This window comes from Polyodon spathula, chromosome 9 (assembly GCF_017654505.1).
Source record: "Polyodon spathula isolate WHYD16114869_AA chromosome 9, ASM1765450v1, whole genome shotgun sequence".
Lineage (NCBI taxonomy): Eukaryota > Metazoa > Chordata > Actinopteri > Acipenseriformes > Polyodontidae > Polyodon > Polyodon spathula.
Window position 1 is genome coordinate 27,264,298 of NC_054542.1, and position 27,586 is coordinate 27,291,883.

The 27,586-nt window shown below is 37.0% G+C and overlaps 2 protein-coding genes across 2 annotated transcripts in view; both read right to left on the bottom strand.

Annotated features, from left to right (window-relative positions):
* Positions 1–16,836, bottom strand: part of f5 (coagulation factor V) — a 29,515-nt gene extending 12,679 nt beyond the window's left edge. The window contains exons 1-12 of the mRNA XM_041259040.1: positions 16,579–16,836; positions 15,636–15,718; positions 15,142–15,264; positions 13,779–13,991; positions 13,140–13,301; positions 10,677–10,898; positions 8,196–8,361; positions 5,872–6,046; positions 5,291–5,393; positions 4,863–5,068; positions 3,871–4,021; positions 187–399 (exon numbers count right to left, since the gene is read on the bottom strand). Of these exons, the coding sequence (XP_041114974.1) occupies positions 187–399; positions 3,871–4,021; positions 4,863–5,068; positions 5,291–5,393; positions 5,872–6,046; positions 8,196–8,361; positions 10,677–10,898; positions 13,140–13,301; positions 13,779–13,991; positions 15,142–15,264; positions 15,636–15,718; positions 16,579–16,718 (1,957 nt within the window). The 5' untranslated portion in view covers positions 16,719–16,836. The remainder of the gene's footprint in view (positions 1–186; positions 400–3,870; positions 4,022–4,862; positions 5,069–5,290; positions 5,394–5,871; positions 6,047–8,195; positions 8,362–10,676; positions 10,899–13,139; positions 13,302–13,778; positions 13,992–15,141; positions 15,265–15,635; positions 15,719–16,578) is intronic.
* An 8,566-nt stretch (positions 16,837–25,402) lies between these two features.
* Positions 25,403–27,586, bottom strand: part of LOC121320587 (ubiquitin-like-conjugating enzyme ATG3) — a 15,466-nt gene continuing 13,282 nt past the window's right edge. Inside the window, exon 12 of the mRNA XM_041259045.1 lies at positions 25,403–27,071. Within this exon, the coding sequence (XP_041114979.1) occupies positions 26,990–27,071 (82 nt within the window). The 3' untranslated portion in view covers positions 25,403–26,989. The remainder of the gene's footprint in view (positions 27,072–27,586) is intronic.

A 27,586-nucleotide genomic window follows, 5' to 3' on the forward strand; every position in this document is an offset into this window, starting at 1 on the left:
TGGATCTTAATACCACTGCTTTAAAATGTTTAAACATGTATTTTTGTATATATGAGTTAATAAGTGGTAAGAGGGTGGATATAAATTACTGGGGGCTGGGGGCTGAATTAATGCAGAGTTAAAGACTAGTAGCCCTTAGTAATTTCTTACCCAAAATCTTACAAGCCCAGCCTAAATATCACTCACCAGTGTTGTCCATGTTCATTGTAATAGTTTCCCCACTCATGGGGAAGAGACTCAGCACATCTTCATCTCTTTTATTGTGTTCAAAGGTGTGGCCATAGAAGTGGGCAGTTTGGATATCATCTTGTGAACCGACACTTGAAACATGCCAGGTAACAACCTCATTGTGGCAAAATCCAAGGAATTCTCCACTGTCATAGATGTGACCATTTATTGCTGTGAAAAAAATAAGATTACTGATATACAAAAGGCAATAAATATCAAGGGGCTTGAAGACCATTTGATAGTACGTTAAGAGGTTACCTAATATCATCTCCATGTCCTGATATTTACCTGGTTATTATCCTATTATGCGTGCTCTGTATGATTATCCAGCTATTTAAAATAAATAATAAAACAAACTAATACAAAGAGATCTGTACAGTACTTCCCCATCAGTATGATCTTGTTAAGTGAGATTAAAAACAGAAATAGCTTTATATTTAGATAAAATAAACAAAATACTGTTTATTAACAATTGAGGCATAATGGTGTTCTCTTTATACAATACTATAGTGTATATTCTCAAATATAACTGTTCTAAGAATGTATTGAGCCTGCAAACACATTATATTGTTAAAGTTCTTCTCCTTCAATTTCCATTGAGCCACTGCTGTTTTGTACTTCACAGTGACCGGAGTACTTTTCTTTGCTTGTGAATTAGCAGCCATAGAGCAAAAATAAAGAAAAAAATAGGATCTATTCAGTTGTAAAAACATGGCTAAGAAACATGGCAGAGAACAGTGAAAGCATGGTAAAACATACATAGACATTATAAGAAAACAACGAGGTATGGTAAAGCCACTAAAATAAAAAAACATATTGCAACCTATGGTAAACTATGGTAAATGAAAACAATGCAAATTTACTGTGGTAAACTTTTAAAAGAGGTGTGGCTTTATGCATCTTGATTGTTATTCAGGCTGGAAGGTACTTCCAAACTTTGAAAACTACAACAGGTGAAAAGACTTTAATACTGTGCAGTTTAGGACATGAACCAAGCATACTTAGATTAAGCAAGCATAATATGAGATTCTGAAAGACATCTGAAACAGGTAGGATGCAGAATTGTTCTCTCAGGTCTGTTGGTGGTGGTGGGGATGAAGTATTCAGTAGAATTAAGGCCTTAAATACTTGACTGGCTGGTTGGTGTGTGCAAGAAGGGCTGGGATTTATAAACAACTGGGATTGTTTTTGGAAAAGAAACAGATATTATAGGAAAGATGGACTGCACCTAATTAGGTCAGGGGCACACAGGCTAGCTGATAATATCGGACATTACCTAGCAAGGTATTTAAACTAGGAACTGGGGAGGGGAGGGAATCTAAAGAGGCATGTCAAATTCAGGTTAAAGTATCCTGACATCCATGCTAGCTGCTGAGTAAACACACAGGAGTGTACTTCAGTAACCTTCGTTAAATTCCTGTTACCGCTGCTCAATCACATACTCTTGATTGGATTAAAATGCCTAGGTTTATAATAACTAACAACTACAAACACAAATGGCACTTCAAACGTATTTATTTATTGCCTACAATCGTACGTACTACAGACAAAAGTAGATGTCAACATAAGAAAATAAATTGCAAAATAAATTGAAAAGATTGCAAATTGCACATTAAAAGAGTTGTATATAATAAGCTGTGGCAAAATATTTTCCCCCAAAAGAGGGCAAATGACTAGTGGGATTTAATTTTTATTAATTTATACATTTTTTAAATCCGTGCCGTCCGATTTTTACCCACATGCCAGATAATCGTAAACCAGCATTTTATATGTGAAGTGTTCTAAATAAATGTACATTCTCCATGACAAAATGCACAATTTTAAATTTAGTTTACAGATTATACACAACATAGATATTCCCGTTATTTTTTTTTTCCATTTGGCTGCTGCTCACTGGTGGGAGAGCAGCCTCCCTGTACGCTAGTAACAGCAAAGTATGCTTCTAATCATTTTTCTTGATCTCGTTAAAATGCATTTTGATTAATGAGTTCCCCTAGTTGTTAAGACAGGAAGTAATGTAGGTGACCTGTGACAATTAAGCTTTTTAACGAGAAATGCATTAATTAACGACCTCATCGACTCAGTTTCAAAGCATTAACGGATCTTGTTACTATACCACAAGTTCGATACAGGAATTGACAGAGCTAGTTCAACTACTACATGCTTTCTTGATCTTATTCCTATAAAACTATTACAAGATGTTCTTGGTGTTATTAATACTCACATTTAAAATGATAAATAGTTCACTTTCCTCCAGGATAGTTTCCTCATCTTTTAAGGTAGCTGAGGTAAAGCCTATGCTTAAGAAACACAATGTGGATCATAAAGTCCTCAAAAACTACAGGCCAATCTCCAACCTACTTAGAAAAAGCTTTCCATCAGTTTTATTTCTTCTATATCTAAGTGCTGCCTTTGATACTATAGACCATTCCATCCTACTGAATCATCTTTAACAGTAGGACTGTATGCCCTTGTCCTATCCTGGTTCAAATCTTATCTTTCTGATAGGTTTCAGTTTGTCTATTGTCTATTGGAGAGGTTTGTCTATTGTCTATTGGTGTGGTGTTCCACGGGCTTCATTCTAGGTCCTTGTTGTTTTTCATTATACTTTATATGCTACCGTTAGGTGACATACGGAGACACAAAGTGAACTTCCATTGCTATGCTGATGATTCCCAGCTACATTTGTCCCTAAAGCCAGGAAATTATTTTGCCTGGGTGTTATTAGCTACTTGCCTTACAGACATTAAGCATTGTATGTCGCAGAATTTAATAATGTTGAATTCAGATAAAACAGAGATTATGCTAGTGGGCTCACAGAACTACTAAAAGGAAATGTGGGATTACACGAGCTTGACCCTTGCAGTCTCTCATCAAAACTTAAACTAAAAATTAAGAGTTTGGATGTCATCTTTGATTCTGATCTCTCATTTGAGACTCATATTATGGAAGTTACTAAGGTATCCTTTTTACCATTTGAGAAAAATAGCCAAACTTAGACCCATTATTTCTGTATCTGATGCCGAGAGATTAATGCATGTCTTTGTTTCATCTAGAATTATTTATTGTAATGCACTTTTTTCTGGTGTCCCAAAACATGTGGTATCCCGCTTGTAGCTTGTTCAGAATACCACCGCTAGAATTCTGACTAAAACAAGGAAAAGTGAACATATTACTCCTGCACCTAGATATTTGCAGGAGTTACTGACCCTGTATCTTCCAAACTGCACTCTGAGATCACAGGATGCAGGGCTGGTGGTTATTCCTAGGGTCAACAAAAGCAACACGGGAGGGAGGGCTTTTTCTTGTAGAGCTCCTAAATTATGGAATGCTCAGCCTTCATTTGTCAGGGAAACTGGGACCGTTACAATTGTCAAGTCAAGACTAAAAACTCACTTTTATAAAATGGCTTTCTTATCTTAGTGGGTTTTAATGTAACTTTAAAATTGCTGCTTTTGTGTTATGTGTATACTGTTATTTAAATATGTTATTTAAATGGTCTGATTATGACAGTTGTATGTGTGACTTGCTATACAAATGTATTGCGGTTTATTCTTTTTTTCTACTGTGTACAGTACAGTGCTTTGAGATACTTTTGTATGAAAAGTGCTATGTAAATGCAATAAGCAAATAAATACTCACTGTGCATAACATTGGACTTGTAGAATCCTGGGTCTTCCCTGTTTACCTTTGAGGGCTCTGTGCAGTAGGTTTTAATATTATCTTCCAAGTACCAACTTTTGTTTTCATCAAATACTGCCAGTACTGCTTGCTGCTCTTTATCCGCTTTTAACTGCAGATAGATTCTGAGTCATTTAAACATATCATAACATGTGAGAATACAGATATGCAACCTTTAATAATGTATCAGAAATAACTTCTTTGAAAACACAGTTGGATTTCTTCAAACGTTTCATATCAAACGCAATTTTCTTTGCTGTGTTTTGTTCATCGATTAATGTTTCTCTGGTTTTAGTGTGGAAATTTCAAACAGGTCTGAAGTTTCATTGGGGTTCTTTAAGATTAATTATAAATGCACACCATAGATGTTTTCAATCTAAAATAACATTTCTGAAATCCATGCTTGCTAACTTGTTATAATTCAGCGTCTTCATCTCCAATTTTCAATGGTTGTCTCTGAGCATTTCTTTCTGATAGTGTGATAGAAACCCTGTAATCTCAAAAGAAAGCGAGTGGCATTCCTAAAAGTTGTGTGGATGCTTGAATTGCACTGAGAGTTCAAAGAAAATGTGTTAGAGTTAGAATGGAAGTTAGAATTACTCTATATGACTTGGAACACAAATTACTTTCCATATGCTCTATGACTTACTCGTGTTTTTTAAACAAGGTTTGGTGTAACTTTCCTTGATGCTTTTATAAAGCATTATTTTGTTTTAAAATGCTGATAATCTGTCATGTATCTTTACATGGCTTTGTCAATGTAATTGGTACAGTTTTAATACTCTAGAGTGAAGAAGGATTCTTCATAAGAGTATCTGCATTGAAGGTATATAGAAGTATCTGTCTGTCTGTATTATATTGTTACATGTGTATACCTTGTAGATGTTAATATGATATCTACAATTCAGTATTTTTTGCTGAGGCCGGGGATGAATGTCATGCTTGTTTTATACCTGCACATTTCTTATGCTCAAGGACTGGCTCTTGCAGATCAGAAGCGGTCCGATGAGCCCAGAGGCAATGTCTCTTGTCATGTCAACAGCACTGTGATATACTCTGGTCAAGCACCGGGGGTCATTTGCAGTTGGTTCATCCTCATCTGTGATCATCCAAGTATATGTGTGGGTCTCCCCTGGTTTCACCTCATGTTCCTGATTAACTGCCCAAGTGAGAACAACAATGTCTATTTAAAATGTGTTACCTAAAAGAACCTCAACTATATCACAGGTAATGAATTACTCCTACCATTCTTGACTCTGTTGGTTATTGTGCAATAAACTAGCTGAAATAAGCTACAAGCACCACAGAAAACAACCAATTTAATAACAGCAGTAAAAATAGCCCCTGCTTTATTTAAATAAAACTAAACAAAAGATCAGACCTCTGCCATCTTTTGGGTAGTTTGCTCCTTCTTCATTCTTGCTGATTGAAAGGCCCTGTGGATAAATACTGTACGGTCTCGTAGCCATGTTCCTGAAAACGACCTAAACGACATAAAGGGCAGAGAATGGAATAAAGTCACACTGTGACCGTCACACAGGAGGCACCACTCTTGGAGAACTGATCATAAATTAGGAGGTTGTTTCATTATACTACAATGTCAGTGTGATTACCAAAGTGTATTGGTTCATGGTAGTGTGCTGCCATTGGTAGAAAAAGCTGTCATTGTGGTAGCATTTTAGCAATGGCTAATAAGATTGTAGCTGCCCTTGTGCTAGCATTGCCCCTTGGTACAGAACCATTGCATTACCATAGTTGTGAGATGCATTGCTTGCTATTGAAGATTAATAAAGTTCTAGCAACAGAGGTTTTAAATTCAAATCCACTTAAATATTTTTTAAAGGGGTTGGTAATTAATTCCAGAAGATGATGTCTATTGATATTGCAAATTGTGATTATGATCTGAAAGAGAAAATTGAGAGAAATATTTTAGCGAAAAGCCTCTTGCACCAGCCAGCTTACCTTTACTACGTCTCTAATTTGAGCCCTGATAACAGGCCCTAATATTCCAGTTTCACGTTTTCTCCCTTCCACCTTTGTAGTGAAGTTTCCATCAGCATAATGGACGTAAACCACCTTTTTATACTTTCTCCCAATGCGATGTGGCCCGTTCTCTAAATATGTGTCTTTATATTCTCTGGGGGAAAAAAAAAAAGTTTTCTCTCTCTCTCTCTCTCTCTCTCTCTCTCTCTCTCTCTCTCTCTCTCTCTCTCTCTATATATATATATATATATATATATATATATATATATATATATATATATTTTTTTTTTTTTTTCAGAAGTATTCACCCCCCTTGGACTTTTCCACATTTTATTGTGTTACAACATGAAATCAAAATGGATTTAATTAAGAGTTTTTGAGACTGATAAACCAACAAAAAAAGTCTATAATGTCAAAGTGAAAAATAAAATCTACAAATTGTTCAAAATTAATTACAAATATAAAACAGAAAATGATTGATTGCATAAGTATTCACCCCCTTTGCTATGACACACCTAAATAAGCTATGGCGCAACCAATTGTCTTAGAAGTCACATAATTAGTTGAATGGAGTTCATCTGTGTGCAATTAAAGTGTTTCACATCATTTCAGGTTAAATGTACCTGTCTCTGGGAGATCCCACAGTTGGTTAGTACATTTCCTAACAAAAACTACATCATGAAGACGAAGGAACATTCAAAGCAAATCCAGAATAAGGTTCTTCAAAAGTACCAATCAGGGGTAGGATATAAGAACATTTCCAAGGCATTGAATATCCCCTGGAGCACAGTAAAGTCCATTATTAAGAAATGGAGAGAATATGGCACTGTGAATCTGTCAAGAACAGGCCATCCTCAAAAACTGAGTATCCGGACAAGAAGGGCACTAGTCAGGGAGGCCACCAAGAGGCCTATGGCAACTAAAGGAGTTACAGTCTTCCACGGCTGAGCTGGGAGACACTGTGCATATGACAACAATAGCCCTGGTGCTTCACAAAACTGGCCTTTATGGGAGAGTTGCAAAAAGAAAGCCATTGTTGAAAAAAACTCACATCAGATCTCGGCTAGAGTTTGCCAGAAGGCATGTAGGAAACTGTGAGACCAAGTGGAAAAAGATTCTATGGTCTGATGAGACTAAAATAGAGCTTTTTGGCCTCAATGCTAAGTGCTATGTTTGGCGCAAGCCTAACACTGCACATCATCGTGAGAACACCATCCCTACTGTGAAGCATGGTGGTGGCAGCATCATGCTATGGGGATGCTTCTCTGTGTCAGGGCCTGGAAAGCTTGTGAAGATAAAGGGCAAAATGAATGAAAAATGAAGAGTTGAAAATTGCTGTTCACCTTATCCAAATAGACTCATGGCTGTAATTGCTGCCAAAGGTGCCTCTACCAAATATTGACTCAAGGGTGTGAATACTTATGCAATCAATTATTTTCTGTTTTGTATTTGTAGTTAATTTCAAACAATTTGTAGATTTTATTTTTCACTTTGACATTATGGACTTTTTTTGTGTTGATCAGTGTCAAAAACTCCTAATTAAATCCATTTTGATTCTATGTTGTCACACAATAACATGTGGAAAAGTCCAAGAGGGATGAATACTTTTGAGAGCCACTGTATATATATATATATGTAGATTGACTCCATGAAGACCATGATTTAATAGTCCCTTTCCTGGGGGATTGTTCCGAGCCAGTTTGACAGCAAATCTTAGATTTAAAAGTTGTTTGAATTGAATACATCATACAGTGTATATCATTCATTCATTCCAAAATCAGCTGTGCCATAACGAATACGCACCATAAAGTCGACAATGTTTCAATTTGGAAGGTTTTCCAAGTAATTCTCTTTAAGATTTATATAAATTCAATTTATAAAGCTGACCAAAGAAACTCACAGTGTTTACAAATAAACAGGAAACACAAAAATCATGCGAATAGACACTGGACTAAGCTATTTCATCCAAATCGTCATTAGAATTTTATTTTTAATGTGAATGGAAAAAACACTTATTTACAATTCTAAAACAAGTAAGAGATGACTCATAAGCCCCAGCATCAGATGTGTGAGTTGTTTATGTCTGGTTTGGTAACTTTAATGACTGTGTTATAAATGTGAGTAAATATCATACTAATGACATTTCAGAGGAAATAGCCTTGATAATCTGAAATCTGAATTATCATACAAAACAAGATACCTTTAATCCAGCTGGGCAATCTGCTACTTGGAGGAACTATGTTCTTAAACTGTATTGTGGAGCATTTCAATAAATGAACTGGAAATATATACAAACTGTTTACCTGTCAATGTATGTTGGCATTACTGGAGTATAGTCCCAGGTTCGTTCTTCCGCTGCAATCCAGTAAGTCCACACTTGGCTCATTTTTCTTTCTTTAATAGTAATTTTCCGCTTTACCGCTTCTATTCCTTCACAAACTTGAACTTTCATGTATCCATGCATGCCAGCTAATTCCACATGGAGGGAAATTGGATGATATTTATATTATTTGAAACATTTGTTATCTAAGTTGTACCTATACTTAACCTACACAATAACACATTTTGCCTTTATCTCTACATACTGTATTATTATTGATTCAATGAAATATCGATTTATTCCAGATAAGCCCTATTCACAAAGATTTAACTCAAGTGCTATTTCTGTAAAATTGTGTTTTAATTTAAATTATGTATGAGCAATCAACCAATCACTGCTAAGCATTTGCCACAATTCCAGTACAACTTACCCTGAGCACAGATGTCATCCTGTCCATCGAGCATAGGGAACAGCATAGGGCACAACATATAGTAGGGCACAATTTAAAAAACAACGCTTTTTTATGTTTAATAGTTCTTGGGTACAAGATCTGTTTTTGTGATTTATGATAAAATGAATGCATGATCTGGAGGGTGTCTTGTATTAAGAAGGCATAATTTCTTACAGTTGGACCAGACAAAGCCTCTCGATCTGCTTCACAAGATGACACATACAATAAGAGACATGACACACACAATGCATATAAAATAACATTTGGTATTTATGAAACTTCTCCAGAATTTTGGTAAGGATGTGTGGCAGTGTGCCCCGCCCATGTGTGGATTTTGTGTTATGTGTTGTGTGTGGTGTGTTAATGTTGGTGTATAGGTATTGGTGCACGGGATATAAATGGATCTGTGTAGCCAAGGCCACTGGAACTAGGGGTGCTTGGGGGTGCTGCAGCACCACTGGCTTTGCATGGCTTCCATCACATACAGGAGTTACAGTTTTGTTCAATGGCTTTCAGCACCCAAACTTTAAAAATTGTTCCAGTACCACTGTGTAGCACAAGTGATTTAAAATATATAGTTCTATTTAGGCACGGGGATTGCACTTCACATGCATTTAAAGTATTTCATAATATGTGAGCACGGGGGCACAAATTAGTTCACATGCTGGGATTCAAGTGAATAATTAATTTGTTATTGAATCCCTGCACAACAGTATATATAGATGCACATTTTACTCACTCAGGGTTGTGTGTTCGCTGTTATATATTACTCTGCAGATGCAGAGCGTTGTTCACGTGCACAGCACGTGAGAAATTATTACAGAGTATATCAGCACGTGCAAGGTCACGTGTTTCCTGAGTGCATCTAAGCACGTGGTAGGGCTGCATGTTAGGAGTGTATAAAAGGGGGTTCTTGGGGTTCTGTGTTGAGTGTTCTGTGTGTAACTGCCTGAATAAATAATGTTTGATTTTGTACAGTTCTCCTTGTCTGGGCTCACTTATTTCCAGACCCAAAATACATAACATTTGGTGAGTGGAGAATGGGTGTGGAGGGAGAAGGAAAGAAAAAGTAAATGTAACAGTTGCTTTGACACACCATGTGTTTTTGTCTGTTCATCTACTGTCTGTTTTGTTTGTCTATTTATTGTGGCCTCAAGTGCCGTGTGCTGTTTTTTTTTGTTTAAATCTTTTATTTGTTTCACTTAATAAATGCACTGAGCGCCGCAGCGTCTCAGTTTCACCTGCCAGTATTGCCAGTCTTTGTGTACTCCTTTCTGGCCTGACGTCACCCTACAGCCAGCCTGTTCACAGAAAGCCATATAGTTTTGTAGTTTAGACATTAAAATACACTTTCCCATTTTGAATCACCTGTAAGGACCCTAGTCTATAATGACAACAGTTTGGTACTTCTTTGAAGGATTAGTTATGAGCAGGTTTGACTGCAAATACTTTTGAATGAACCATTTTCAAGATTCATTACAGAGATTCATTACTTGGTATGCAAATGCAATATTGCAGTTATTTATCTTCTGCATACTTGTTTTCTGTTCCAGAAAACTCTGAGGTTTCTAGAATTTTAATAAAGAAGCCAGTTACCGATCGAACAACTTAAATAACTGTTAAACTACCTGTCTTTAAATAACTCATGAAATCTGTTTATAGAAGACATTGCTGGTATCTGTCAGCAATTGAATCTGTTTATTCCATTTGTGGAATGTTATTTTTTCTGGACACACAGTAACAGTGCACCAAAGAGAAACTCTTCTATTAACTAACTGTCATATGTAAAAATGAACAGGTGTATGCATTTTTGCAAACAGTAAGTATAATAATAATGGAAAACAATAATAATGTACACAGGTTCCAAGAGGATATTAATAATCTTAACAGCCAGGCATGGGTGTCTTTTACTCTCCAATATAAATCCACAACAGTTACGCGAGACTTGTATTTGTTGTATTTAAAAAAAAAAAATAAAAAAAAAAAAAATAGTTCTTGAACTCAATCTTTTACCTTCTAAGTGCCTGGGGAGCTGGGACGACATCAGCCAGGTTCCTAGGTGATTTGCTGTCATGTTGGCAGTGGTGCTGGAAGCTGTAATGAGACTGACAGAAGACACCTTGTGGCCGGAGTGTTCCAAGACCTGCCCATTGAAGTGAATGGAGAAGAGCTCAGGCTCAGAGCTCATCCCAATCAAGTGCCAGCTCACTGGGTCATATGCACAGATGTTGAGTTCTGTGAAAGATCACAGGAGAGAGAGTGAGGGAGCACATTCCAGAACAAAGCACACATGCTGATGAGGGGCTGGTTGGTCTGAAACATGTTTGTGTGTGTGTGCGTGTGTGCGTGTATGTGCGTGTGTGTGTGTGTGTGTGTATGTGTGTGTGTGTGTGTATATATATATATATATATATATATATATATATATATATATATATATATATATATACACACACACACACACACACACACACAAACACACACACACACACACACACACACACACACACACAGGTACCTCCAAAATTGTTATTGGTACAGGTAATGAGCTATAATTTATGCCAACAAATATGGGCAAACTATATTCTTTTATACTAATACAATTGCTCAGAGAAAATGTTTATTTTTAACAAGTAATTCAAAAAGATAGGTGTCAAAATTATTGGTACCCCTAAAGATTCTTATAGGTAAAATCAAACAAAATTAAATCTGCATTAACATTCTACTTTTTAAAGTACATCTCAGTCTTAAGGAACTGTATTGTGGGCTTACATGGCTTCCTGTTTTACTGTGGTATAAAAACGAGGTAACACACATGTAAAATCCATTTGTCATCCATCACCATGGGGAAAGGCAAAGAACCCACAAATGAAAAGAGACAAATGGTTGTTGACCTTCATAAATCAGGCAATGGGTACAAAAAAATAGCGAAAAACTGAAATATGCCACTTACCACTATTAGGGCAATAATTAAGAAGTTCAAAACCAGTGGAACAGTGGTAAATCTGCCTGGTAGAGGTTGCAAGTGCATCTCGCCCCCACGCACAGTGAAGAAGATGGTTCGGGAGGCAAAAAAGAATCTAAGGGTCACCGTTGGAGAATTATAGAACTTGGTTGCATCTTGGGGTCACCAAGTCTCCAAATCTACAATTAGACGCCACCATGCCAATAGTCTATTTGGAAGGGTTGCCAGTAAAAAAGTCTTTCTTGAGAGCAACCAACAAATGTAAACACCTGGAGTTTGATAAACTGCATTGGCACTGGGATTGGAACTGGGTGCTATGGCCAGATGAGATGAAAATAGAGCTCTTTGGCCATGCATACCAGTGGTGGTTTTGGTGTCGAAAGAAGGATGTGTATGCAGAAAAGAACCTCATACCTACTGTAAAATATGATGGTGGATCTTTGATGTTATGGAGCTGTTTTGCTTCTACTGGTCCTGGGCCCTTGTTAAGGTCAATGTCATCATGAACTCTACCAAGGACCAGGACATTTTAGCCAAAAACCTTGTTGCCTCTGCCAGGAGGCTGAAACTTGGTCGCAAGTGGATCTTCCAGCAAGACAATGACCCCAAGCACACATCAAAATCCACAAAGAAATGGTTAATTGACCACAAAATCAACATTTTGCAATGGCCATCTCAGTCTTCGGACTTGAATCCCAAATCTCCAAACCAATTGAAGAGGGCAGTCCATAAGTACAGACAGAAGGATATCAAGGATCTGGAAGGATTCTATATGGAGGAATGGTCTAAGATCCCTTCCAATGTGTTCTCCAATCTCATAAGAAATTATAGAAAAAGGCTCAGTGCCATTATCCTTGCAAGGGGAGGGTGCACAAAGTATCGAAAACAAAGGTGTCAATAATTGTGACACAATTTTTTGGGAAATAAATTTATAATTTGACAAATGTGTAATTTTGGTTGATTCCCTTGAATCATTAATAAAGTACAATATATATTCCACATGTTGGAAAATTACAGTATAGCTCATTACCTGTGTTGTTTATTTTATATAGCTTTTTTTGCTTATCTTTATCAAGCGTGCCAATAATTTTGGAGGTGCCTGTATATGGATTATGTGGATTATGTTTATTTCTCTTCTAGAAAAAGAAAATGTACTAAGGCACACTGCTGTGTTCAAATCCATATAATTTTTCCTGTAAACCACATTTCTGTATTCCATGTAACACCTGTGCTGAAAACTGATCCATTCTCAACATTGCATCCCATCTGAATCCAGCTGGCCCCCCTTAGATTTATAATACAGATGAATCCTCGACATTTCCAATACATGTGTAAGTGTTTATAGATGGCATATTGCATGACTACTGAGGTTCAGGCTGTATTGAGAGATTAACCAGCTTCTTACTGTTGGTATGCCTAAATTTTCCTCATTTAATGCATGTATTTTGTGATTTGTTGTTAGAATTCCCTAATTCCAGTAATGTGAATCTTCCTACACATATTAGCCATACCTGGCAGTGATCCGTTGACATAACCGTTGATTGAGTAGAGGGGCTGTGCTTGAGGTTCACTCCCCTCTACTTTGTACCAGCTTTTATTTTCATCAAAAATACCAAAGAGCAGCACAAACTCCTGGTTGAAAAGCTTCTGTTTGCCATCGTCATCCAGGCTTCCTGAAGAAGAAGTAGAAAACCAGAAGAAGAAGCATTACATCGAAACAAATCAATGTGTTTTCCAGCTTGTTTGCTATTTATTTTGTGCTATGTGCCGGTGTTTCTGGGAATCTGGAATTCTCTGAAGCACTGGACCAGGCTTTATGACTCACTGGCATTTTGTCTGTTTCACAGGGTTGTCTATATTGCTGTTTTGTCTTTGAGATGGATCTTGTGCATATGTTTGTCTGCCTACATGGTGAACCTGATAACTGCCTTGATTATTCACCAAACTTTTATCATACACTCCTTACCTTCTGTAGATTGCAATTGGCTATAAAGTCTTGTTAAATTAAAAGAATAACTATTTGTGTAGCAATTCTCTAGAAACTAACATCTGAAGCAACGTAGTTTAAATGAATGTAAAATACCAAGTAGGCTTTAAGGATTGAAATGACAGTGCTGTTCAGATCCTATGATCTGAGCATGCACAATTACCTTTCTTGCAAATGAGCAATGCTCCAATTAATCCCGAATTGAAGTCCTTCACTACGTTTACGTGAGAATAGTATGTGTAGGTGAGACAGGATGGATCAGCCAGTGTTGGCCCAATGTCTTCGGTTATCTCCCAGATATACTCGTGTTCTGCTCCAGGATGGACTGAGTCATCCTTCTTCTCAAACTGGGAGGTGTTGTCAAAGTACAAGGTCCCTAACCAGAAAGGCAATAATTAAAAACACAATACCGTAACACCAATCAAATCCAACTTCCCAAGTTAGTCACATGAATGCATGTTGAAAACGTAAACAATGGAACCCAATGGGCTTCTTTAGGAAAAGCCTTTTTAAGAAAAATTCAAATAAACTTAAACAATAAATAAGAAGAACAATTCTAGAGGCTAAAGAAGATATATCTGGAATTGTAGTAAAATTATGTCTGTTTCAATAGGAACTGCATTTTCTCTGTTAAAATGTAACTAAAACCAGCCAAACATGAATATTTGTTCTTCTTATCATGTGTACACACACAGTAGAGAGAGAGAGTCACATTGAAATGCAACAAATACACACTGTTGGTTACTTATGAAACAATAAAATTACTTTATAAACTGTGTACTGTATCAGTTATTTATATATATATATATATATATATATATATATATATATATATATATATATATATATACATACATACATATGTGTGTGTGTGTGTATTTATGAAAAACTGTAGTGTGACTGTGAAAGGGTCAAAGGATAGCATCACTGGCAAGCATGGTTACCAGCAGGAGAGAGACTCAGAAAAAGAGGGCTGTAGTTTTATGCCCGGATGCATACTTTTATTAAACAAAAATAAAAGGTTAAACAAACAAATCAATTGACAAACAAATCAAGAAACAAACCCAAGCAGTGCTATCACAAGAATAAAGCCTGCTACTCCCACTCTATACCCAGCTCTACACCCAGCTCTACTCCCAGCTCTACACCAGCTCTACTCCCAGCTCTACTCCCAGCTCTACACCAGCTCTACTCCCAGCTCTACAGGCTGGTCACAATTCAATAACCTGTATTTTCTTCACCCTTAAAGAGGGCATTTGTAAATTTCTTGAATATAACACGTATTTACTAAGCTCATCGGCTCTGTTGAAAAGACATTACCAGTATACACACTTATTTATTTACTGGCCTCATTACAGAAATTACTTCTTGTCAGGCTTACGCAGTTAAAATATTCATGTGACTTTATTAAATGCCAAATATCCACAAGTGCTTAAATAGTAATACTTATAACTACTGTACAAACCAAAAATAACACATTAATGCCCAATAAAGTCATAAGATAAAAATGTGCCCAATAACCATACCCTCAGACTGTTTCCCATAAGCAATGCCATTCGGTTGAATGCTATAGTGTTGATCAGCCATGTTCTTGAAGGTGACCTTCATAACATCCCCGACTTCTGCACGCAGTGTTGGCCCGAGCAGTCCTGCAAACATGTGTACAATGACATCAGAAACAATATATATGCCAATATATATATATATCCATTGTAACAGTAGTATGAATGAAATACAGTGTGAACCAGAAAAACCAGCTACTGAATCAATTATTATCAATAATTTAATATACACAAAACATTTACAGCTATTTCTATACTTTTTATTCAAAGGGTTTTTATGTAAGTTACGAGCAAAGAAGTAATTCATTTGAACCTAGTCTATTCCCAACTGGTTTGGGTTAGCGAGAGTAATAAGCACCCTTTAGTAACTGTCATACAGTAGCTGTCACAGAATCAATATGCATATATGTAATACAGCAGCCATTTTGTGTCATAAAGAGTTCTGTGTTAAATCTTACCCGCCCATGGTAGACTATCCTTAGCCTGTTTAAACCCAGCGTTGTATTCTCTGAAAACTACCTTCTTGTAAGTAGAGTTAGACCTAAAAAAATAAATAAATACACAGAAATACATAAATGGAATGTGTTACAATAAAATGTGTAAGGAAGAAATATATTGTAAATGATCAAAAAGATCTCGGCTCAAATGACGAAAAAAGAAGACAATTAAACTATTTATTACGTTATCCCACATTAGTCTTTCTGTAACTTGGTGCTGAAAGAGTTAACTAGCTTATGAGACTAACCTTTGTGAAGAGGGCCCGTTAGTTTATACAGATATATTTCTTTTTCATGTGGATTGTGACATTCATGTTTTTTATTTTTTTTTTATTTTTTTTTAGAGCTTTGAAGTTCTAGAATAAAAATACAAAGTTTACCCTGGAGAAAAAATAAATTGATGCCACTCTCACTGCATCGGTTCCCAATATCTATTGGGACCCCACTATACAATACAGTGTTGTACTGTAAGTCCCAATCACATTGAATGTCATTAACAACCAGTTTTGGAGAAGTCATTTTTAAAAAGTAACCTGTTACAGTTACAAGTTACTTTAACAGTAGTGTAACTAGTTACAAATGCTGTTACAAATAGTTGCTTTTAAGGCACAGTTTACAGTTTTATAGAGATTATTTTTTTCGGTTTTGTCAGGTCAAAACATTCTTTGAAGATCCACTTATTCCCTCTGATACCATTTTCTAGGAAGATACCATATTCGCTTACCTGTCTGAAAAAGGAACTGTTTAGTTACAGGTTACTGAAAAAATGTTAGCATATTACAGTAAGGAGCTAAATATAAAGTGTTACTCCCCAACACTATTATCAACCATCCTGCCTTTTTTTTTGTGAATTGGCCCTCCAGTCCTCCCGAAGAGCAGATAGCTGAATAAAGTTATTTTTTACCTCTGATCTTCACTGGTTGTATAGTTCCATTCAGTTAAAACAGCCGCTATGTAGTAATGCCTTTCCACTGCTAGTGAGCTCTGATAAAGCAAGACAAAGAGTAGAAACCCAGCGCAGGACTTCACTGCAGCAGTCCCCATATCCGTCACTCAATGTCTGTTGTCAACCAGTGAGAAGCAGCTCTAGTCATGGCTCATGTCCTCTTTATTTGCTGGGAGACGTGCTTTGTTGAATTCTGTTGACCTTCAGGGTCAGGAAAGTTTGCCAGGATGCATCAGCCTACACACAAACACGAAGTTCAAATACACTGTGTCTCAGAACCGATGATTCTTTTTTCTCTCTCTCTCTTAAAAAAGAGGAAAACATGGTGTAGCCAATAGAAGCAAGTGATTAAACTTTAGTGGTTGGCTGCATGATTAATGCCTGTGGTAACTTGCTCTAAGGCAACCCTATTTTGGATGAATGCAGCTTGTGGATAATTTCAGATCAATGGAATATGCATCCAATATCATGAAATACACCCTCACAAGAAAGAGGTGTAAATTTCATTGTGTGTAACCCTATTAAATCCTAAATATATCTGTATTGGTGAAAAGCTGAATTGTTTAGTGAAAGTTACAATACTTTTCCATAGGACAGGACTCTGGTATAACCAAGGAGAAACTCCTATTATTATTTATTAAAGGCATGTGTCCCTAATACATGCGGTTAATACATATAGTTTTTAAATATAGTTTTTTTTTTTTTAGCTGTATAATGACCAAATACATTTCATTATGAAGAATCATAAATTGAGCAGGAGGAGAGCTTCTTCTCAAACATTCCTGACTCTGCCTTCTGCTTCTTGATTTTCCCCTTTTGTATCACAATCTCTAAATATTTACACAGTAAACATGGACTTTAATGTTTTCTAGATAGAAAACAGATATATTTTGCAGTCATGCAAGTCGTTATAGTATAGTTTGTTTCCAGTACTGTAGCAAAGCTTAACTCTTTTTCTTTTTCTTGTTCATTTGCTCTGACTAACTATTTACAGTGGAATTAAACACAGGGTTTCCAGCATAGCCGTTTAATTTTACATTGGTACAATTAAACAGTAAATGCTAAATGTTTTTGCTGTGCTTATTTAGCATTTAACATACGGAATCGTTTGAGTAAACAATGATAAATGGAGTGTTAAAATATTAAAACATTTACACCTCTCATTTTAGTACTCTATTAATTGCCTACCATAATGACACCATAACTATTCCCAGTTGTAAATAGTTGCTGGTTCCATACAGGACTACATATGCAGTTCTAAGAAGATTACCGGGTTTCTGTATTTGTCAAGGGATTTAATCTTCAAATGATCTATAATTGGCAATGCCATAGCAATAACATGTAATGTTTCTTTTATAAGGGGCAATGGCAGTGCATTTGAGGCATTGGTTGAAGGGTATTAGGTAATATAGACTGCTCAGGATTTTGCAGGCAATAAGAGTGCATGCTTCAACTGTTGTATTCCACAGCATATCAAAGAGAAATCTAATTCATGACATCAACCGCAACATATTGAGTTTTTGCCATGCTTTATCCTCAATATTGGTACAGTTAATGTCAACCTGCTTTAAACCCTTTGGAATTCCATTTAACTACTAAGTCGATTCAAAACAGTTACGTCACGGGCTCCCAAGTGGCGCATCCAGTAAAGGCGCTCTGCGTGAGTCCAGGATGCGTCCTATAGTCTGGACGTCACCAGTTCGCAGGAGGCGGTGCTCAATTGGCTGAGAGTCGCCGGGGTGGGGGGAGGGCCTAGGTCGGCAAGGGTGTCTTTGGCTCACTGCGCACCAGCGACCTCTGTAGTCTGGCCCGGCGCCTGCGGGCTTGCCTGTTAGCTGCCCGGGAGCTGTAGCTCCTGGGTGGCTAGATGGTGAATCTGCAGAGTGTAAAGAGGCACACGCTTTGGAGGACAGCGTGTGTTCGTCTTTGCCCTCCCGAGTCAGCACAGGGTGATAGCATTGAGCTGAGTCTAAATAATAATTGTGCATTTCAAATTGGGAGAAAATAACAAAAATAATTGGCAAAGACTAAATACAAAAAACCCCAAAAAACAGTTGCATCACAATCAACTGCCTACCTCAGCCACCTAATTGCATTCATCACCTTTTTCACTGGTGACTAATAATATACTAATAATAAAGCAGTATATAATAGATATAGCATTACATTGACATTGTCAATCTATGGGTTATACCAACACTCGCAGCATGTAAACACACCTCTGCCTTCAGTCGCAACATTAGTTCCTAACTCACTGTGTTGCCCTCAGTATATATAAACTGAAATTATAATGGTGTCTCAATGGTATTCTCGAGTATGGGATGCTGCAGAGAACAAAATGGCTGTCAGGTGTTCTTAATGTAATCACGATTACATTGTTCTTTATATGCGCAAACTCAATAAAAATGTATCTGACTTCCTAAAAACAACAAAACCATAATGACTTCAAATATTAGGGTTTCATGGACTAGTTGAAGACACTCAGTAAAGCACAACCATCTTTTAAAACTCTATGGTCGGACAATGAAAATTTGTATCAGCTTAAGATGGTTTGGTTGTGGTACCATATATCAAGTGTGGCCTTCTAATAACAGGGTCCTATTCCTACATGACCCCTTGGCTTTTACTGATAAACAAGAGTCAAGCTGGGAACTGATAACGCCTGCTCCAGCTATTTTAACTAGGAGGGGGAGGGTGAGGGGGGAGAGGCGGGGCATTGGGGAATGGTTAACTAAGAAAGCAAGCAATCCCATCACTCATACAATATTGTCAAGTCTTCAGAAGAATGCAAGTATTTTGGACTTTGGATAAGTACACAGCATGGGAGAAGTTGTGTAACTGACTTCTCTGTTGCGGGTTTATTTTTATAGAAAAAAACTGCAAAATAACTATGAGTCATTTAATTTCAATAGATAGAAAAGATTATGTTTTATTGTTTAATATGAAAACAAAATACAATGTGAAATACATTGTAGAGAAATAGTAGTATTATCTTATACACTACAGTAGGGTTGCCCAAAGTTTACAGAACAGAGGGCCACAGAGCAAGGCCTCTGTGGGACTGTGGGCCACAATGTGACCAAACTGCATAGATTGCAAATTTTAAGTACCCTTTTTCAAGTGTATTTGCAGTGGTTTGCAGAAGTATTCACCCCTCTGCAAAGTTTTCACATTGTGTTGGCATCTGAGCGTACGCCACGACTCTTTCAAATTGGACTTTACATGTAGAACCTACACAAACTACTCCACATTGATAAAGTAAAAAAAATGCATATAAATAAGAAAGATTTACAGAGAAAAAGAGATTAATCTAAGTTGCATAAGTATTCAACCACTTTGCTACTGAAGCCCTAATTCAGCTCAGGTGCAAATGATTTGACACAAAATTAGTGAAATGGTTTCAGCCTGTGTGTACTCAAAGTGGTTTAACTTGTAGATAATTTCCCTCAGGTATATAAAGACGTTCAAGCTGCAACTCGCACAGTAATCCAACAAAGCAACCATGAAGACCAAGGAGCTTTCAAAACAAGTGAGGGATAAAGTGGTAGAGAGGCACAGAGCAGGAGAAGGGTACAAGAAAATTTCAAAAGGTGCTGATTATCCATCTCAGCACAGTGAAGTCCATCACTAAGAAGTGGAAGATGCATCATACCACCCAGACACTACCCAGATCAGGTCGCACTTCCAAACTGAACGGCCGGGCAAGCAGGAAACTGATTCAGGATGTTACTCTGAAGCCAACAATGACCTTGAGAGATCTGCAAAGTTCTGTGTTTAAGATGGCAGTGTTCACACATCAACAATAAACAAGTCCCTACACAAAGCTGGCCTGTATGGACAGATGGCAAGAAATTGCTTCTTCTTGATCTCCTTCATGAACCGTTTTAGATACACACTTCATATTTTCAGTGTAATGAAAATGTTCCTGTTGCCAAATAATAAACACCAAATGCTTTGGGATATCAGCTTCATATTTTATACACAACTGCATCGCATGATTTTCTAGGACACACGTGGTTGAGTAAATTACAAGAAGAAATATCTCTCTATGGCACTGTCAAAGCATAAAAAGCAGTAACTACATATTTGCAGGGTTATATTTTCACTTTATGAGAAATGTATTAGTGCACATGACCTGACATGGCTTCCCTGGTGATCAGGTGTTTTTTGAGATTCACTATAGAGCAGCACACAGTTGACACACAGCTATATGATATGGTTCTCTCAGTCAAGCCATTTCCTTTTCACATTGTTTTACCTCCATATAAATCATACACTTTGATATGTGTCTTCACATGTGGTTCACAGCTATCTTTTTCCATTCTCTGTCAACTTTAACAGGTGATGACCAATACTAATGAACCACATTCGTTTTACCCTCCCACACAAACCTTACATTCATCGACACAGAAACATTAACAATGCATTCTTCTTATATACTTTTTTTTTTTATATATACAACCACTTACTCATTGGTTTTACTCCAACGGGTTACAACCAATAAGGATTTAACATTCCCTTTAAGAGCACCTGTGCATCTGCGATAGCGAATGGAAGGCATTTTGAAACCAAAAAAAAAAAATTAAAGGAGACCAAAAAAAAAAAAAAAAAAGGCCAGCAGCCCAAGTGAGGAGGATTACCAAGCCCCTCAAGCAAGGCTATGAAATAAAATAAATAGAAAAATAATCTATAAGGCTTTGTCTGACCTGTCTGGCACTTGCAGCATCTGCAATCTCCACCACTGGGGCTTCAAGTCAGTATCTGCTTCCCTCAAACCGTTATGTAAAACACAACAAGCCAGGATGATATTGCTAACCTTCTGAGGAGTGTACTGTACATTCTGCCAGAGACATTCAAACATCGGAATCGTATTTTCAGGATTCCAAACGCATGCTCAATTACAGTACAAGCACATTTTAAGGTATGGTTATACCTCTGTTCGGCAGTGGTGGTGGGACTGAGCAGAGATGTCAGTAGTCACCGCTTCAGTGGATATTCCTTGCCCCCTATTAACCAACCTCTCAGACTTTCATCTCGCTGAAATGCCGCTGCCACCTGTGAATTAGCCAGCATAGTTTGCATACACATTTGTGATGTAGTAGCTGGCATCACACCCCACTTCATGTTGACAGAATAGATCTCTGTGACAGGCTGGCGAGTGGTGATGTTAGGCCGGTAGAACAGCAAAGTAACTGCAGTTGCAAAAGACGCATGTGGCGTTGTTTATTTAAATACAAAAATAAATAAAATATTCAAACAAAAAAACACTTACTCACAGAGCACAAAAGAAAAAGATAAATAAAACAAATCACGAACACAAAATAGACCTAAGGTCAGGCTGGGCAGTTGCCTTTACTGACTTTTTATTATTTTAAATTTCTCTCTCCTCTCTCGCTCTCGTTCCGCCTCTTGAACACTCACCCGGAGTGCAGAGAGCTGTGGGTTTATGTACAGGTTAGCAACAATTACGCAGCTAATTCATTCGGGAGATGGCCACCTTCTGCGCTGCACAAGTTTTTTATTAGTGGATGGGGCTTCTCATCCACGCTGCAACACAAAAAAAAAAAAAAAAAAAAACATTCAGCTACGCTGTCAATACGTTTTAAAATATATAATAAATGCACGGCTTTCACTGTCATTTAAATATATATAATAAATCATAACAATAACAATAAAACAAAACAAATACACTTTATAGGAGCAGGGCTCTGCCCTGCCCCCTTCTCCTGCACAGGACTCCCAGCCCTGTTACCCTACCACGCCCCCCCCCCACCACACCTTGGTATTCATAGGAATGTGTGGCCACTATTTTAAAGGGCAACAAAAAAAATAGACACATTACTATTCGAACTTGGTTTCACTATTTTATTGGAAAAGATACCACAGGACTCTTGTGGTCTGGGGCCAATATTAAAGTGTCTGAACGAAATATGCTCTGCGGGACTATTTGCTAAAGCTTGTGCTTCCTTGACTGCTCCCTGTCTTTATCACTGTTTACCGTCTGTGTCCCTGACTGCTGGGAGATGTGGGGCCAGGAAAGTAAAATTAGAAACTGGATTATTGAGGTGAAATTAGCAGGACTACACAAGATAACTGGTAGCTTTGTTCAGTGGAAGCTGCTGTAAACAGTTTCCATAAAACATATCAGAATGTTTTGATAGAGTAGTTTTCACAGCTGTCAAGTAAACAGTATACATAATAACGAAATTGATACTCTGGTGCCCCTCTCTACCATGCAGATGTTTTTTACATTTATTATTCAATCTCTGTAAGATTAACAGAATGGATTGCAAGATTCTTTAACTGTGAATAAATTGTAATAAATAATCAGTCAGTTCAGACAGACAGCCTACACTTACAGGCTATCACATATTTTTTACAATTAAAAAGAATTCTATGTAAATAGGCCCATTGCAAGTTGCTACATTAAGCACTTTTGTACTGTAAACCTGCTCTTGGCATTTGTAAAAGAGTACACAGTACCAGTCAGCAAAACAGTCAAATTCACAAAGGGTGCTTCCTGGACTGCCATGGTCTCAACTGGATTAATACTACCGATTCCTACTTCTGTAAGATTTTAACATTCCCTACTGGGTCACATTGATATCTCGTGCTTTCCAACTACAATATTGTAAGTTGGACGACCCACTCTGGTTCTAAACATCACAGCCTTTTCAGTTGAAGGTTCGAAATACCTCACTGTTTGATCTTTTCAACACAGATGTGCTTATTAAAACCTGTTTCCATCAAAATAATAAAAAAATACAGCAAAACAAATGGGTGGCGAGGGAACTTTTATTGTGATGTACTTTAACACATTCAAAGCTGAAGGACTGTATCACAGGTTTTGAGAAAGCAGCCGTCATAGAATTTGCACAGTGCCAATGTTTTTAATATCACCTCAGGTACTTTATACCTTCTAATGACCCATTCAGCCTAGTTCTGTTGTTGGCAAGAACCCCCATTCCACACTCCAGTGCGGTAGCTGCTGGCAGTGAGTGTCTGGAAGGACTGATTGAGAGTTAGTGGTTAGTTTCAGGCACCATTAACTCAAGAAAGGCTTAAATTGTTGTTTATGGAACACATTCCTGCTGTAGTCAGTGTCATTACCCTTCACCATTTTTTTTTGTGAAAAAAAGGGAACGCAAAGATGCAACCCTATCACTGCACCCTCTGCCTTTGTGCTGCCTCTCAAGCTGAGACACTGCAATATATCTGAGAATGTTGTTTACATTCACACAGCACACTCCTCCTCTAAACCCTGTGCTCACCAATTGTTTCATTTAAATACAACATCTCATAGTCACAAATTAATAAAAACAGAGCTATGAAATGGAATAACAAAACATGGACTTTAAAATTACCCGTAAGTGTTCCCGTCACACCCTCTCAACGTATATTTATTACAAACAAGATTTCACACATTCACCACATTCACATTTTTTTTTTTTTTTAATGAATGAAAGCTTAAATTAAAAACAACTATTGAAAAAAAGGACTGTCAGGTATTAAAATTAGGAACAAAAATACAACAACAAAGACAGCTCAGTTGGTGCTTTTAACTTCATTAAGTTGTTTACTTGAAGAGTCAACTTTGTTTTTATATTTCAGAGTGCAGTATACAGTGGTGCCGAAAAGTATTGCCACCCAGGTCATATTGATATTATCATCACTATGGTGACTCTGGTGATCAATGTACTACATATATGATAGTCTTCTCAATTGTGCTAGAATTATTGTGTAAAACACCTGAATTCGAAAATTATGATGAAAACCATAGAAGTTTAAATGTTAAAAATACCCTTATTTGATTTTTTTTCAATTAAGGTTACATCCATATACATATAGAATATGCAGATTTCATATACAGTAGATATGCATCAACTTTTCTTAAGTGTGAATGTTATCACATGAATTGGAGCATTTTCAATTGAGAAAGATAGGAGTGTCAATACTTGTCAAGTTAGAACTCTAAACATCCTGTAATGCCTGTAATATAACTAAAGCAATTCATCTTTTTACCTGCCTTGATGTGGCCATACATGGGACTATAAAAGTCATAATATTGGGAAATTACCAAGCGAAACAGTAAATGTCTGAAATAAACATGATAATGTTTTACTTTGGACATTTACCGGTAAATCAAGAATAACCAAGTGCTTTTGACTAATGATCGAATGTCTCACTTTTGCGAATTGTAAGGCCACAAGAGTTTACCATGCTGCAATAAGTAAGTAAATACAGTCAACCTCGGTTAACTTAACTGGTGGATAACTCAACATCTTTGTGTAATTCGACAGACACGCTTTGCTTGTAGCTTGACACTTATCACTGCTACGGATGTGATAAAAACCATTAAAAAAACTAGTGCATAACTCGACACTGCCGTTTCACGTGACTGACCTCTGACACATGATGCATGTTTTTGCATGCAAAACAATCGACAATGTTTGATTTCTGTGTGAAACTGTAAGTTGTTTATTATTGTTTTTGTTCACCAAGTTAATTATGCATACTGTACATTTGTTAACTTTTGCTATTTAAGCCGTCAAATTAGACAGGACAAGCCTTTACCGAAAAGTACAGTCAACAGTTTGTCCAGTTTGTGGTTGGATTGTTTTTGTAAAAATAATGCTGAAGTTATTTTATTAAACTATCAAACTATATGAGTTGTACCGAGTGTGTACAGTACTGTATACTGTAATTGATTCATTCACTGCAATTTTTTCATAAGGACATTTAACTAAAAATAAACGTGTAAATAATGTAATACTGTAAACGTGTGAGTTCTGTTACTTATATGCATGTTAATGCCATGGCTCGAAACCTTGGATAAGTCAACACTAAATGGCATCCCCGTGGGGTGTCGAGTTAACAGAGACTGACTGTAGATCTGTTCACTGGATTACACTGTTGTTCAGTACCATGCTGAACTAGTTTAAATTGCTCAATTGTGCATTACTGTAAGCTGATTAATGATTATTTTGTTAATTGACAATTTATATGTAGGAATAAATACATTCTTTGATGATACACCGGTAAAGATTATAAGATTAACCATTAAATGCCTGAAGAGCAATCTAATTATTCATAATTTCAGACATTTACCACCTTACTGACATTTACCGATTAAAATTTAAGATTGACTTTTACCGTAACCAATATATGACAGCGGTAAATGCAGAGGACCGCAGCCAATCTTAATGATGACATCCTACAATGTGTACACCAGCTCCATCACACTTTTTTCATGATATTTTTTATTATATTTAATCAAAGGTCAATAGAACACAGCTGGGCAGAGAATCCCCATCAGGATAAGCAGAGAGAAAGGGCAGCTGTACTTAGGGCCACCAATGTGTATATCACTAAACTAGACCCGGAATTAAAAAAAAAAAAACAAAAAAAAACACATGAAGATGTTAAAAGTGCCCAATACACTGGAAGACTGGCAGATCAGGTGTTTTTCAATGTAATCCTGCAAGTGCAACTTCAGTTACCTGTGACTTTGGATCAAAAACTGCTTTGTAGTTTGAGGGGAAGCTTGGCATACAGAGACCTAACGCTCCTTGAACAGCTTTTCCTTTTTAAAGAGTTGAATAGGATCCTTGTTTTTGCTTCTAGGTTTTCTCTTTCATTACAGCTTTCGTGGTAAATCAAAACATCCCTTATTTGACAAAAGATACAGGTGCACTGGCGGAGCTTAATAATCTGTATCAAACGACGTGCCCTAAACACTGAACTGCAAATAAACTGTGGTTCTCCTGGGTAAATGTTTCCAAATTCAAACAAACTGTAGTCCTGAACTGTTTAGATAATTGCTACACATGCATGTGCTCATGGGCTTTTGTTTACCTATAAATGACCACATGATTACAGAAAAGAGGTTAAAAAGTTATTACTTAGTAAATCTTTAACAAGGCAGATTTGAAAAAAAAAGAAAAAGCATTGTTAGGAGTTATTTTTAGGTTGTGGTTCCTTTTCCAGTTCTGATTAGGTCTGTGTATTCCTAAAGTTCATTAAATGTAAGTACTATATTTGTGTATATATATTGGTGTATGGGAGTAGGTACACAGAGAAGGAAGTGTACTCTACTTTAAAGCACCAAAGAAGGTGATCCCCAGACGGCAATGTGTTATTATTGTTTCTGAAGGCAGAAATAGTAATGCACAAACAGCTGTGTAGAACTGTAGTATTGCATCTGAAATCAAACACCATGCAGTGTTTCTCAAAGATTCCCAACAAAGCAGAGAATGTCAAATCCAGCAAGCTGCTCTGACCCTGTCAGGAGCACCAGCCTTGAAAATCCCACCCATTTCAATGTCCGAGACAGAAAGTGTTGCAGGGTTGTCTGTGGAGTCAGCCAGGTTTACATGGTGAAGTGTCTTGTGTAGTCATATTCTATAGTTGGAATGACAGCTTGCACAAATTTCAAGAAAATGAGAAGGTACCTGATAATCTTGAGTTAAGCAAAAAATAAGCATTACTCCCAAAGGTTTCCATTGAAGACATCTGGCATTTAAAAATAAATAAAAACATAGTAGCTTCAGATTTAGAGACAGAGGATTATAGCCAACCTCACGAGTGAAATAACCACAGAACATCAATGTATTCTGTTGATATAGCACATACAAATATATGGAAAGGAAAGTACCTTCAAAGCTAAATTAAACAGCTGAATTCTGAGAACTACTTTCCTTAGATCAAGCTCTGTGTTTCCTTGGCAACACAGCGGAATTTGGAACAGTTTGATTCATCGCATCATTCTTCCCTTGGGTTTGAATGAATGCAAGGCAGATTCCAAAATAAGAATCCGGGAAAAAATATAATAAAATGAAAATTACTCAGCCATCTAAATAAAGTTAAAAGCAACACATTCCATTCCATTGATATATAAAAGCAGTGCCACACCAGAATGGAAGCTACAAGAATTATAGGTTCTGTCTGGGCTTTGTTTTTCTTTGCT